Source organism: Rhinichthys klamathensis, unplaced genomic scaffold (genome assembly GCF_029890125.1).
Source record: "Rhinichthys klamathensis goyatoka isolate OS25496 unplaced genomic scaffold, OSU_Roscu_1.1 h1tg000111l_1, whole genome shotgun sequence".
Lineage (NCBI taxonomy): Eukaryota > Metazoa > Chordata > Actinopteri > Cypriniformes > Leuciscidae > Rhinichthys > Rhinichthys klamathensis.
Window position 1 is genome coordinate 15,073,303 of NW_026606649.1, and position 15,973 is coordinate 15,089,275.

Here is a 15,973-nt window from a genome sequence, read left to right on the forward strand (position 1 = left end):
TCTGTTTCGTCACAACAGGAGATGCCTGTCATCATAGCTGCCAGGACCCTATCCAATTATTTGTCAAGTCTTGTCAAAATCCTCGAAGTCCCTGTCCGTCCTGTCTTGCCCTCAGTTCCCGAGCCTGCCGCCGAGAGCGCTGCACCCGAGCCTGCCGCCGAGAGCACTGCACCCGAGCCTGCCGCCGAGGGCGCTGCACCCGAGCCTGCCGCTGAGGGTGCAGTTTCAGAGCCTATGGCGGTTACCGAATCGGAGTTCTGGAGCGTTGATTCTGGGTCTACCTCTGGGAGCTCTGTTCCTGTTCCCGCCCCCCTTCCGCCTGATAATCCCCTTGTCTCCGTTCCACTACCTGCTGCTGCAGTCCCCGCTGTCTCTGGTCATCTGTTTGTTTCCCCTGTCTCCTCTGTCATGTCTCATCCCCGGACTGTTTCCCCGTTCGTCTCTGTCGCAGCTATAGTTCCCGTACTGTTCCCCCTGTCGCCACTAGTCCCCGGACTGTTCCCCTTGTCACCACGAAACCCCGGACTGTTTTGCCCAAGTCCCATCCTCGTGTGTCTTCCTCCAAGCCTGCCCGGATTCCTCGTTCCTTGCCATTATCCCATGGACCTAAGAACCCCAGCACACCCATCCTCCCTGGACGACCCCCCATTAAATCTGTTTTTCCTCCTCCTCCCTTGCCTTGTATGTTGTTTTTGATGTTTCACCCTAACCCTGTTATTGTTTATTCATGTATGCCGTTATTAGTGTTTTCCATGTTTTGTTGGTTTTTTTCTATGTCACGGTCTGTCTTGTATTGTGTTTAGTTTCCCTTTGAGGAGCGTCTGGTAGCCGCTCCTTAAGGTGGGGGTTCTGTCATGATTCTGCCATCATGTCTTTGATTTCTCTGGTCTTGTGGCAGAATCATGACAGACCCATGTTTTTATGTGCAGCACATGGCCATTTGTTTGGGCCATGTGCTTGCGTTGTCTCGTTTCGTTACCCCGCCCCTTGTTATCCTCGTCTCGTCGTTATTGTCTAGTCAGTTTCACCTGTCCTTGTCATTAGTGTCTCCCTTTATTATCCCCTTGTGTTTGCTGTCCTGTGTGGGTTCATTGTCAGAACTGCGTGTTACTCTCTGTGAGTACATTATCTGTATCTTGTGATAAGATTCGTAAGTTTGTGTAACCGTTTGTTTTCTATCTGTCTAGTCTTAGTCAAAGTTTAGCTTCCTAGTCTTGTCTATGTTTTGCCCCCTCGTGGGTTTTGTTTTCTGTTTTGTGCCTCAATAAACCCTGTGTGTGTGCATTCAGTCTGCTTCTGGGTTCATCTATCTGCACCCTCATGACAATACTCTTGTTGTGTACTGAATATTCATTATTTTGCTTCACTTCAGCTACAAATGCACCAGCTATGCATTGATTGTTCATGCATTTTGGGGGTCGGAGAAATGAAGGGAAGGGTGTGTTTGTTTGGGTTGATTTCAAATATCAACTGTTTCTCAAAAATCACATACTGCACCTTTAAGATCTGAAGTACACTACAAGTGCATAATCAATACAATTATTAAGCCCACTTCTTAATATCAAAATTTCAGGAAAAGTTTTACAAATGCTTTATTTCAATCCTCCAGCATTCCAGGCTCCATCAACTTTTAATTAGCATGTAAGTGCCTGAGCTTAAAAAGACTCAGAGTTCAAATTCCAACCAGAACAGGAGTGACCCAGAGGATGCTTCTTTAACCACACATCATAAAAGTTTTGCATAAAAAAACAAAAAAAAAAACAGTGTTTGTCTACTTTGTAGGTTGTATCAGTGTTCTCCAGCTATAGTGACTCATCCTCCAGCGCACTGCAGACAGCACGATCTCCGCCGTTGTCAGAAGAAACGTGTATTACAAGCTTTCTTAGAAGGTTAATGTTTCATCCTTGAGAACAGGCCATGAAATCATAAAAGGAATCTGTCTCTGAATTTCATTCATTGCATTGAGAAATTGTACAATACTGGAGTCTTTGTGTGGCGTCCCAGAGGCCCACCGCCTCCATGATGTGCTTCATACGTAGAGCAGAACAAACCAATTGGATCCCTGCAAAATAATGTTTGTGTGAATGAATGAAATATTTTCCTTTCATATAACTAATGAGGATCTTAATTAATGCAGGATGAGTTCAAATGCAGATGATGTCCCTGAAGTGTAGGAGAGAGAGGGAGAGAGGGAGAGAGAGTAAAGAGGGAGATCAGGAGTGAATAGAATATTGCTGTCAAAACACTCCTTTCTAATGAGGAGCCCGAAACTCTCTACTATTTTAAAATTCTCACCAGGATTCAAGGCAAAGTTTAGGGCAAAATATTTATACACACCCATTTAAATAACTGCATTACACATTCACCTTCTTTCTGTGGTGTTTTTCTTTTTTAAGTGCATTAAGTTTCTGTGCAAATTAGCTTTTATGGATTTTAACTTTTGGTTAGTTATTTATGTTTAAAACAGTGGTTCTCAAATTATGATATGCAGAAAAATACTAAAACTATTTTAAAGTTATGTTTAATATTTGAACATTTAAGTTGTCTTAATTTTTCTATTTCCATGTTTTATTTACGGTTTTATATATTGTGTGTCTAATAATGAAAGTCTAATGCTTAACCTACATGTATAGTGCAATGAACAATTAAATGGATACACCTGTGTTCAAGCTAATGTTGTCTTAAAAACATTAAAGCAGCACAGAAACCGCTTCTGAAGTGGTAGGTACCCGTAATTCCTCAAATAAAAACCGGTATTCAAATAAACGCCGGGCCTCTGATAGTGGCCGGGGGCGTGGTCAACACGGACAAATAAAGGCCGGTCTCAAATTAAGGCCGGGGGGAAAATAATGTGGATAGGGACCGTACGTGCCTTTCATATAATGTGCGTTCAAGTTCACCGTTATATACAGGTGCCGATAGATGGCAGTGGCTACATTGGATGTAACACGGGTCTCATTTAGTGCTGGTGACGAACTTTTCAACAATGTTATTAAAAAACGAACTTGAGGAGCATGACACCCAGACGAAAATTTGATTTAAAATTTAAACAAACAGTTTTAAATTATGTGGAGGAAAACTCAGGTGAAAAAGCTGCGAAACATTTCGGCATTGACCCCAGGAGAATCCGATACTGGAATGAGCTGACAAGATTAGCCGATAAGAGCAGAGCACGGCTGGCTGGAGGTGGGAGGAAAAAAGTTAGCCTGGAACTAGAAACAAAACTGCCAGATTGGATCTACTCCATGCGGGACAAACACAACCGAGTATCGAGAAAAATTATACAAAATAAAGCATTGGAGATCTACAATTCTGTGAGTGATGGAGGAGATTTGTTTGTGGCTAGCAGGGGTTGGCTACAAAGATTTCTACAGCGCAATGGTTTCGCACTTCGACGTCGCACCACCATGGCCCAGAAAGACCCAGATCTATTAACTGAGAAACTTGTTTCATATGTTGACTACGTTAGCAAGGCTGTCAGTTCTAAAAAGATTTTAGATAAGGACATCATTGCAATGGACGAGACTGCAGTTTGGTTTGACATGGTGTCTCCCACTACTGTTGACACACGAGGAGCAAAGAGTGTGGCCCTAAAAACCACAGGACACGAGAAAAGCCATCTTACCGTTGTCCTCGCTGGCAAGGCCGACGGCACCAAACTGAAGCCTTATATCGTTTTTAAAGGGGCTATTCGTGAAGTGAAGGCGATGCAGCAGCAGATCTCCAGCGCAGTAACCGCCACTTCTGTGAATGGCTGGATGAATGACACCCTCACAGCAGATTGGCTGAAGTCTGTGGTGGGAAAATTCAACTTCACCCCACGGCTGCTGGCGTGGGACTCATACCGCTGCCACATCAGTGCCGCCACCAAAGAGGAACTAAAGTGTCGCTACAATATCATAACAGTGGTGATCCCGGGAGGCTGCACTAAATATATCCAAGCCCCCGATGTGATGTGGAACCAACCCTTCAAGGCGAGCCTGCACGATGCCTACGATCAGTGGATGGCAGGGGATGCAGATAAGGAGTACATAGCCGGAGGTAACTTAAAAGCCCCCGCCCGACGCCTGCTTGTGGACTGGGTGGTCGCCGCCTTGGACAAACTGGACGTGGATATGATAAAAAAGTCTTTCAAAGTGTGTGGACGGAGCGAAGATGACCTCATCCTCTGCTTCAGGGAGGGACAGCCTTGCGCCGCTGGACGGGAGGTGCTCGGTCAGATCCGACAGCAGGGCCGGGAAAACCGGCGCGAAGCACCTCAGGAGGAGGAAGATGAAGATGAACTGTTTAACAATGAACTTGTAGTTCTTGATGATGTTGAGGATGGTGATTTTGAGGAGGAGGACTGACCACCAAATAATGTTACGTGTAATTACACCGTTTCATTTATCAAGGTAAGCTGCGACGATGTTATTTAAGCAATTTTGTTCAGATTTTGCTTGCAGCTGAATGTTCTTAGATACCGGCAGTTTACTGTGCTGTCAGGAATGTATTTTAATGTTATGGTATCCGAAGTAGCATTACTTCAGATTTGTTCTTTTTATGTTTTGACACTGGATACCATGATGTTACAAATGCTTACTACACACACGTGTAATTTAGCATACCTGTATGTGTAGCTCTGAGGAAACATAGATTTTTTTTGTCATGTTCATGCTGGTTATAGCTACCGTCTGTAACGTTAATCAGATGGGCTACTGGTGTTCTGCAAACCAGCAATGTGTTTTACATAGGTAGCGTATGCTCTTATTGTAATCTACCAGCAATACTGTCGTAAGTTACCTGTATTTGAAATAAAAAAAATGTAATAAACACCCGGTACATTTACAGGGTTCAAACTGAAATAATGGTGGTGGTGTTTGATTACCGTAATTCTGACCCAAATTGCTTTGTCGCCCTCCTGGCTGTATATGGTGATATTTTTTGCAAATGTTTCTTTGGAAAAAAAATACACTGGACAGAGATCATTCATCGCTTTTAATTTAAAACGGTTTATTTAAAACAATTATTTATCAAACAGATGGAATTAGAAATAAAGGCCTGCCTCTAATAAAAGCCTGCTTCAAATAAAAGCCTGGTACCATTTGCAGTTCAGGTAAATAAAGGCCCCGGCTTTTATTTGAGGAATTACGGTATATAAAAATAGGACCTTTCTACTTTTTGATGCAGCACAGTGGTGCCATTATTTATATACAATCAGAGTTTCAGCAAGAAATGTAGCCTATCATACCAAGAATATTTGTCCGTCTTGTTGATTCTGGTGCACAGCTTGCAATAAGTTTTTTCTATTATATATTAATTGATTTCCATTAAGTGAGTAATCCAGAGGACTCATCCTTGTTTAGCAGACCTTGTTGCATTAGTGAATGTTAGAATAAAAAAAAAACAAAAAAAATTCTTTACATTTGATGTAATAAATACATAGATAAATAAATAAAGCTGCACATTCTCTTTATGAAAGTGGAATTGATTTATTTATTTAGCCTGTTTTAATGGTAAATAGATGTATATAGGTTATACTTTTATAGCAGTCTAGGTTATACTTTTTAAGAGCATACGTATGAGCACAGTGTGTGATGTTGTTGAGGTTTCTTCTGAATCTTTAGAGGAGATAAATGTGAGAGACCACCAGTTTCTCTAGCTAAGGAGACAAATCTGAGCACAGTGTGTGATGTTGTTGAGACCTCTTCGAGTTTTAGAGTTTTTGTCTATGGAGACAAGTGTGAGAAGCAGGAGACTCAAGTAAAAGTCTCCATTTGATGTTAAAGTGACCAAATTGTTGTCTAGGACAACATTTGAGATGTTAAAGAGATCTCATTTTAGATTTTTCCTTTTTCTGGGAAATGCTCTTCAAGGGCACACTTTTCCACTCTGTATTTAGTAGTGCTTCAGATAAATCTAAGCAAACAATTTTTTTAACAAACATAAATCATTTTGATAATCAGCTAATTGATCTACACATAGCCAACATAGATTTAGAGTTTGTTTTTCCATAATAGTGGGAGTAGGGTTGTCCAATGGGTTAAAAAAATAAAAACACAAAAGCAGGGAAATCCATTTATCTTAAATGTGAAAAAGATTTATTTGACTAAACTAAATGTACAATATAAATGTGGCCTGAGGAATGGATGCTATCTATGCTTATCTCCTTTCAGTGAATCTCTAATTTGACTGGTTTCTTCACCCATTCTAAAAACCTGTGTTATCTAGCCAAGATAATGATTTCCCCAAATTAAACCGTTTCTTTGAGAACTAGAGGATGTCATCGCATGTCATACTGCTTTGAAATGAGAAATTAGATATTTACAGTGGATTTTCAAAGTTGTGCATCTGTGCATTTTTGTGCCAATATACACAACTATTATAACTAAAAACAAAGCAACTGCTTTACTTACTAAATTAATTCCGCTAATCAGCCAGTCGTCGATGTAGTTCAGAATACGTATGCCCTGCAGCCTGAGCGGGGCTTGAGCTGCATCTACGCATTCCGTGAACGTGCGGGGTGATAAAGCTAGACCGAAAGGAAGTACCCGATACTGGTATTCTTTGCCCCCAAAAGAAAACCTTAGGAACTTCCTGTGCTGAGGGAGGATGGAGACATGGAAGTAAGCGTCCTTCAGATCTATCATGACAAACCAGTCCTCGGATCTGATTTGAGTCACGATCTGTTTGAGTGTCAGCATCTTGAACTTGAGTTTCTGTACTGAACGATTTAACAGACGAAGATCTAAAATGGGACGCAACCCTCCATCCTTTTTCGGAACAATGAAATAACGGCTGTAAAAACCCGACTCTCGGTCGAGTGAATACACCTGTTCTATAGCTTCCTTTGCTAACAGGGCCTTTACCTCTTGCTCCATTACCAGAGCCTGCTCGGCATGCACTACAGTGAGCAACACCCCGTTGTAGCGAGGAGGACGAGAACCGAACTGGATTCTGTATCCTTTCTCTACAATCCGCAGGACCCAACGAGAAATATTTGGCAGTAGCTTCCACGCTGCCAGAAAATCTACTAAGGGACCTCTCGAGGCTGGTCTCTGGTATTAACGAGACAGCCAGTTCTGGAGCCTGAAACATAATGGCAGGAACTACCTGAACTGGCTGCTCTAGAACCCCCCTCAGAGGGCGCGAAACCGATGCAGTGCTGCAGCATAGCATCAGCGACTCGCTGGAGACCGCTGCGCCCCGAAGCCCCGAAGTGGAACGGGCACCGTATTCTGAGGTGTACACCGCTCCACTTCGGTCGGGGCTGTCCTCACCGGTCTGACGCCAGTGACGTCAGGACCTCTTTTTTGAGCCGAAGTCTTCTTCGCCTGAAAAACGGTCCTCAGATCCGGCTTTGACTTAGAAGACTTCGACTGAGAGTGTTGCGCCTGTTTCCAGTGTTTATGTGGAGGTGCACGAAACAAAACACTCTCTTTCTGTTGCGCACGATATGAGGAACTCGACGGCTGGGGCTGCTCACGCCCAGCACCCCCAGGGGGCTGGGCACGGCGAGGGAGAAACTTTTTAAATGCCTCCGCTTGCTTCTTTGACTCTTGAAATCTCTCTACGACCGCATTGACTGCGTCGCCGAAGAGACCAGAAGGCTCAAGCGGAGCATCTAATAAAAAAGCCCGATCTTTTTCTTTTATTTCGGCCAGATTTAACCAAAGATGTCTCTCAGTAGCTACAAGGGCTGCCATAGACCGCCCAATTGCTCTGGCGGTCTCCTTTGTAGCCCTGAGATACAGATCGGTGGCCCGACGAAGTTCTCGAACCTCGTCAGGACCAACTCCCTCACTCCTATCCAGATCCCCCAGCAGGTCAGCTTGGTAAGCCTGGAGCACTGCCATAGTGTGCAGACATGCTCCAGCTTGACCTGCTGCCGTATAAGCTTTGCTCACTAAAACCGAAGTTGCTTTAAGCGGTTTAGTGGGCAAAGCTGAGGCCTTCAGAGACGATGCTGGACCAGGTGACAGATAGCTCGCGAGTGTCTGTTCCGCCTGGGGCATCGCCTCATATCCGTACTCTTTCAGCCCTCTTATACCTGAATATAAATGAACCTGAGGGCTGAAAAGTCGTGACGAGTACGGCTTATTCCACGATCTAGATAGCTCACTATGAAGATCGGGGAAAAGGGGAAGGCCTCGTGGTGGAGATGATGTGGTTGAAGAAAGGAAGCCCCTTTTCTCAACTGGCCATTCAATATTTAATTTCTCTACAGCCCGAGACATCACCTCCACCAGCTCCTCATATGCTGGGGAAACAGGTGGCGAATCTCTTTCCCCAGTGTGTGTGCTTTCACTCTCCATACTCATTACATCAACCTCCTCAGAGGAAGAGCACTGAAGTAATGGAGGACTCTCTCCCCGGGCGGAAGAAGCTGCAGAGCGGGCTTCCGACACCGGGGGGAGAGCACTGGATCCTCCGGATAAGGAAGGAGAAAAGGCCCTCGGACCCGTCTCCAACCCCTCCGAAAGATCCTTTTGCGATCCCCAAGAATGCATTCTCCGTGTTGCCTCGGCAACAGCGGGTCCTGCACCCTGAGGATCGCGAGCCTGACCATTCTCGTCAAAGAGTGACAGGCGAGAGCGGAGCATGCGAAGCGGAAGCATCTCACAATGCTGGCACTCAGCCCCCTCGAAGACTGAAACCGCATGCTCCATTCCCAAACAAATGACACAAAGCTCGTGTGTGTCCCCACCCGTTAAATAACACGGGCAGGGAGAAGCACACTGTTTGTACATTTGTTTCACCATAACTCTTTCCAATATATATGCAACAGACAACAATAAATAGACAGAGACAGTATAACACAGATCGCTTGCTGAGGCACAGAAGCTAATGCCGGTTTGCACCGGATGTGCTTTTATCCCTTCCTGGTCATGACGTCACCCGCCCGTGACGCTCATTCTTTCCATTGGACTAGTTGACATAGATGCTTCAGACGCATTCACACTGGGGGCGTTCCCAAAGCGTCGTTGACGCATCGCGAGTTCCCTCGAAAGGGAACAGCCAACTGCTACGGCTGTGTTCTGAAGCTGAAGCTCTGGAATATGGAAAAGACAGTAAGGAAGCCACTGAATCATGACTGAATCATGGTTCAAACTAAAATGAATATTTGAGCTTTGGATCTGCAGTATGTATATAAGTCCTTGCATAAATGGGAGTTGGTGGGCTTCGCTTTTATCAATGATGGCACATTTCAGGGAAAAAAACAACAACTGCATTAAATCCTTTGAAATGTCAGATCTCGATATTACAGTGTTTGCACCACAATCCCAGATTTTCTTTTTATCTGCCACCTGGGACCTGCAGGGATTTCCATTTCATTATTGTTATTTTTTTATGTGACATTGTTAAAGTTTGCAATGGAAGTATTCACACAGAAACATTACATTTTATTTTACATTATTTTACAGTTGTGTAATGTTGGGAAGTAATCATTTTAATTACCTCTGCCTCAACTTTGAAAATGTGTCAGTTGTCCATCAGATTAGAATAAATTCACATTACATTGTGGCATATGCATTATAACTAGCTTTCAACAACTAAACCTGTTGAAAGGCTTACAGTCAGCAAGACAGACATGGATCAACATCCTCTCCCTCTGATTACAATGAAGAAGTTACAAGATGTACCGGGGGAAATGTTTGGTGTACTGAAACACTTAAGTTCACCCAAGTTTATTGATGCCATGAGCATGAAACCATTGAAGTCACCATTGAAGTGCATTTTGTAGATGGCCTTAGTAGCACTATATTCTTTAAAATATAACACTGTTATACACCATATTCTTTAATTTAATGCATTGTTCTAAGACTTTTTAGGTTGCTTTAGTATGCTGTTGGCTGGGCAGGGGTGCGTTTCCCGTACAACGACGTAACTCAATGCTTCACTACCATAGTACGATGCATCGTTGAAGAAATCAACTAGCTAGTCACGACTGTTTCCCGAAACCATATTGTCGCAAAGTGGTCGTTCAACCACGTTGGTTTATGACGTCACGCACGTGGTGGAGTAATAATAACTTATTTTAATGAAAATGTTTGAGATCGAATTAATGCTAGATGTTTTGATATAAATTACAGACATGGCATCTAAGGACTATTTCTCATTTTTCTCAGTTATTTCGCTTTATTTCCAGATTCAATCATTGGCTCGATCTTACAGAGCACGTTCGATGCGCAGTCTTCAAAAACGGTGCTTTAAATATCTTGACAAACTCAAAGATGCAAATGACATTTGTATGTATTCTAAATAAAAGACACAGTTTGTACTGAATGTCAGCTTGCTTATTTTGCTCAAGATAAGGATTTATTAAGTCCACATGTCATGCAATCTAGAAAGTATGCTTCTAACCACAGGTCGAGAGCTGTCGTTTCAACCACACAACTTTGTGATGCTGTTTGCGAATGTTCGTTGGAACGATGGTTTCGGGAAACACAGACTTGTTGAACTATGCTGATAACGACAGAACTTGCGACCATAGTTGGCTAACGATGCTTTCGGGGAAAACGCACCCCTGGGTGGTTGCTTATCACCTCCTCATAGATGTGTGTCCCATATCTGTCAATGTAAATCTATGGGATTTGTGCCTATTTTCACCTCACCTCAACAAGCCACATAATTTGAGACATTATTCATGCCTGCACACACACACACACACACACACACACACGTCATTTCAGTATTTCGGTGTCCAACCCTGAACACTCATTATTTTCTGCTCTCCCACTCTCAGTCCATCATTACAGTCATCTGATTAAGTTGTAAAACTTTGTAGTTCTTACTTTCATGTTTTCTAAAGCTCTGTATTTAGTCTGTGCAGGCAATGACTCATTTACCGTACAGTTATCAGCAGATACTAGATGACACATTATTGTGCAAAAGCCTTCTGACGCACACATTCAGATAGAAGACCCTTCATCCAGACACCTGACCGATGATCACCAGTAGGCACAATAAATCTTCTCTTTTACAGGAAAAGTAATTCACTGATAAATTACTTGCAGGGCTGTTTTTATGAACAATGGGCTTGTTTCAAAACCCTACTGGCCATCCGTCACGAAACAGATGATCATATGCTTTTGAGGATGTGTCTAGTGCTTAGATTTCATGCCGTGCAGTAGCTTGGAGACCTTGGAGCATGATCATGTTTTTTTTTCTACCTTTCAAAGTGGTATCTCAGAGAATAAAGCGAGAGATGATGAATTAGTGCAAGGCAATAATTCATAACCGTAATTAGGTATCCTCTGGGTCTGGTTTTGAAAGGTCTGGTTATTTAAAATGCCATATTTAGTCAATAGCTTCTGTTACTAGACGCATGCATGCTTTTTGTTTTTCATCCTGAATGGATCCCTATTCTTTGCCATCTATATGCTCTTTAGTGAGGTTTGTTAAGGTAAGCTTCACTACTTTTATAAATTATATTTAAATGTAAGGATTTAAACTAACCCCTCTAACCGCCTAGGATAAGATAGAAGAAAAAGCCCCCCTTAAGACCAGTGTGCATTTATTGCTAAACTGTAACATATTTAAAGGGGTCACACTTTTTTTATAAAGTTCTCTGAGGTCCACTTATAATGTTATCAAGATTTTTAAATAAAAATAAGCAATAACAAGTTATTTTCTATCCTGTTTTTGATCCTCGCTTTCGAACACTCTGTTTTGAAAGGCGTGCCGCATTCAAGACTTGGAAGTAAATGCCCACTGCTATGATTGGGTAACAGTTTTGCACAATAAAATAAGTAAGCACTTGGAATTTCCAGAGTTATAATTGAAAAAAAGGATGACTTACAGTGTTTAGTGTAAACAGAATTATGAATGAATGTACCATTGTTTGTTACACTGTCGTTTTTATAGGCTGTTCATCCTTTTCGATAAAGTGAAAAATATATATATTGTCATTTGCAGTGTCGTGTTAGTTAAATTTTCTAAATTTAAATTAAAGTAAGACTGAGATTATTGTACTTGGGCCTTCTGAGGCCAAAAACATCCAATATCAGTTTTGGTTCTCTTTCCCATTATGTAAAACCTTGTGTAAAAAACTTGGGAGTATACTTGGATAGTGCTCTTAACTTTGATATACAGGTCAGTTCTGTGGTCAAATCTAGTTTCTTCCATCTAAGAGCACTGGCAAAGGTGAAGACTTTTTTTGTCCTTTAAGAAATTTGAGAGGGCTATTCATGCCCTTTTTACTTCAACGCTTGACTACTGCAACTCACTCAACATAGGTGAGTGGTACAAGTGGTACAAAATGCAATGTTTTGTTTTCCATAGCTTTTAATCAATGATGCAGTGCCTATTTTGTCTGGTTATTGTTTGTTGTGTGCCAAACTGTATTTAGTTCTGTATTCTATGCACAGCACATTGGTCAACAGTTGTTTTAAAATTGTGCTCTTTAAATAAAGTGACATTGACATGCGTACTACTTGTTCATTCTGGTGCGTAGGGTTTCTTTACAAAGTGACATCGCCCACTACTGGGCTGGCATGTGTGTTTTTAGTCGTTTTCGTGTATCCGTATGAACAGGGATCATTTTGACAAGGTTGTTGTCTGTTCGCGAAAAGAGCAAAAGAAAAACTTTAACGTTTTTTTATAAGACACCAGTCATTATCGTGGAATAACGGACTTCAGAATTATGTACCTGGCCAATCAGAATTAAGCATTTCAGAGAGCCATGTAATTTAGGTTCTTCAAGGAACCATTAATGCCAATAAATAATCTATATTTTAAGAGTTAACTCTTCCTAGATTAAACATTATTCGTTTCATTTTGTGCAGGTTAAAGATGCCCTACCCCCCATCACAGTGACTCCAAGAAAAGTCTACAACATTCCCATTCAATTCCTCAAGATGAACACTTCAGAGACCACCCCTCTTTCCCTCTGGGCCATCCATGTCAACTCCAGTCCTGTTTCGTACATCCTCAATGTTACCGAGACCTCATCCCATGCCAAGCCAAAAGCATGCGAGCAGCTCAACATCGCCACTGAGGTGTTCCTCATCCTTGGCATTGTCAGTCTACTGGAAAACATCCTGGTCATCTGCGCCATAGTGAAAAACAAAAACCTACACTCGCCCATGTATTTCTTCGTCTGCAGCCTGGCCGTAGCCGACATGCTGGTGAGTGTCTCCAACGCCTGGGAGACCATAGTCATCTACTTGCTCACTAACCGCCAGTTGGTGGTGGAGGACCATTTCATCAGACAGATGGACAACGTTTTTGACTCTATGATCTGCATCTCTGTGGTAGCGTCCATGTGTAGTCTTCTAGCTATTGCTGTTGATCGCTACGTCACGATTTTCTATGCTCTACGATACCACAACATCATGACGGTTCGCCGGGCCGCGCTCATCATTGGGGGGATTTGGACCTTCTGCACCGGCTGTGGAATAGTCTTCATAATCTATTCTGACAACACGTCCGTCATCGTGTGCTTGGTCTCCATGTTCTTCATCATGCTAGCACTCATGGCCTCTCTTTACAGCCACATGTTCATGCTGGCGCGTTCTCATGTCAAACGCATTGCCGCCCTGCCGGGCTACAACTCCATCCACCAGAGAGCCAGCATGAAGGCGGCCGTCACACTGACCATTCTTCTCGGGATCTTCATCGTCTGCTGGGCTCCATTCTTTCTCCACCTCATCCTTATGATCTCCTGCCCCAGAAACCTCTACTGCATGTGCTTCATGTCTCATTTCAACATGTACCTCATCCTTATCATGTGCAACTCTGTCATCGACCCACTTATTTACGCTTTCAGGAGTCAGGAAATGCGGAAAACGCTTAAGGAAATCATCTGCTGCTATAGTCTGAGGAACATTTTTGGAATGTCAAGGTAGCGTCAAACCTAAAAAAAGATAGGTGGATTGTCATTTCACAAGAAGAAATCTTTCGATTCATAAAGTCTGAGAGCAGAATGTGCCAACCCCTGTTGATCTAGATGAAAAATAAGATTTTGTTATGATGTATACCATCTACTTACTCCTCATCCTCTATAATGCAAACACTCAGAAATTGAAACTTGAAAAAAGCTGGAGTATTAATAATTAACTCTTCAGGGCACAATGATGCAAAATAGAATATCTAATGAGACCATTTTTGATATTATAAATATATGTAGATGTTGTAATATTGTTGGAGAATTAAGGAGGCCTTAGTTCTATGGAACAATATAATCCTCGTTGAACAATGTGATTTTATAACACAGTCTCTAGGGACACGGAGGAGCTCTTGATCAAAGCCTATGGGAAAAAAAGTGCAATCATTTGTCAAATTAACAATGCAAAACAAAGCCTGTCTAGACATTAATGTTGTATAGGTAAAAATTAAAATGTAATATAGCATGCAGTTTACATTGTTGCATGTGCTCTGTGGTTGGCAGTGAAGGTGAGAAAGAACGAGCAACACTATTGATTTCTAAGATGAAATTCAATGACAAAACTGCTGCAGCAGACTACAATTTTTAAAAACATGGCACAACTATACACACATTAATACATAACATAAAGTATATAAAATAAAAGAATGGAACCAGACTGACTGTGACAAAAATAGATTCACAGTCCTTGAAACCTTAAGTGGATATTTTATGAACAACATGACAAAGAGGATGACAACATTTCTGGTATCATGTCACTAACACATTTTTTGTTAGTCTTTAAAGGCATCAGGAGTTTTCTAATATAGTTGTAATTGAATAGAAATTCTTCACATATGCCTCTATCATAATGTGTGTATATCTATAGCTGCAAAAACAAAATAAAAAATATATTATGACAGTTAATTCTGTATATTAACTCATACAATAAAACAACAGAAATAATAAGTTTTACCTAATTAAAATAAGTATTGCAACTACTAAAATAAAAAACTTAAATAAATATTTCTGACTTGTCCTCACAATTACAAGCATTTGTGGATATGTTGGCAATTTACATATTATTGTAAGCACGAACATGCACTTGAATTTGGGGGTCTGCAGTTATACTCATTTGAAGCATTTACCACAGCCCCTTTAAATGTTATGAAATTAAATTCTATGGCTTTTTTATTTCTTGTATTTGCTATACAATTTCAGGGTGAGAATCAATGTTTGTCATCATGCTGCTTACAGTCACTGCATAAGTTAATCTGTTTGAAATTATAGGGTAAAAGCAAGTGTTTTGTTGGTTTTTCTTCAGTTAATATTTCCCATCGGGGGTATTTTTAATAATAAAGTGCTACATTGATTATAAAACATGAAACAATCAGCAAAACAGCAGAAAAATTCTGAAAATATAAAACACAACTCATCCTAATAAAATGACAACTTCATTTGTTACTCATCAGCTACATCAGAAATATTGATATTTTAGTTTGGACAAAATTACAATAATAAAAATTATCTCTATTTAAAAGGGTTTTAAATTAGATGTGATAGAGCTAAACAGTGTTATAGGTATTTTGACTCAAAACCTTACAAGATATAGTCCTTGTGACAACTATAGCCCTGTTTCTCCTATGGTTAAAACACTTATCCAACGGCTTACACATGTAATCTAAATGTAAATCTGTTCATGCTATGTAAATTCTATGAAACGTTTACATTATATATTTTGCAGTAGGACTCCTGTAGTAGGCTAGTTGATTATTGTCTTGTATTGACTTATAATGGAGCCAGAATTTAAAAGTGTATGTAGGTAATTGCTCAGACTGTGCAAATATGTTCAGTTAGGTTGTTTGTCAGCTTGATTTTTGCCAGTGTATTATCCCCTTCTCTTCACTTTGGTTTAAAGTGGTTCAGTTCATTTCAGTTCAAATCACCGTCCAGTCACTCAAGCATGATGTCAACCCTCCTTACATGTGTTCATGATGGTATTAATAGAATGTGCCTTCAATGTGTTTTGTGCTGTCAAAATGACCCGGAGGTCGTCTGATCTGTCCTCTCGGTCTCTCTGTGGTACATTAACTGCTCAGGTGCTCAGGTTTGCTGGCTCTCCATGAA

At 41.3% G+C, this 15,973-nt stretch overlaps 1 protein-coding gene across 2 annotated transcripts in view; it reads left to right on the forward strand.

Annotated features, from left to right (window-relative positions):
• mc5ra (melanocortin 5a receptor) overlaps window positions 1-14,714 on the forward strand; it is a 37,962-nt gene extending 23,248 nt beyond the window's left edge. Inside the window, exons 1-2 of one of the 2 annotated variants that reach the window (XM_056254628.1) lie at window positions 11,613-11,707; window positions 12,768-14,714. In XM_056254628.1, coding sequence (XP_056110603.1) covers window positions 12,840-13,829 — 990 coding nt within the window. In that variant the 5' untranslated portion in view covers window positions 11,613-11,707; window positions 12,768-12,839 and the 3' untranslated portion in view covers window positions 13,830-14,714. Of the gene's footprint in view, window positions 1-11,612; window positions 11,708-12,767 lie in introns of those variants that run through there. The other variant, XM_056254627.1, reaches the window with a different exon arrangement.
• The last annotated feature ends 1,259 nt before the right edge of the window (window positions 14,715-15,973 follow it).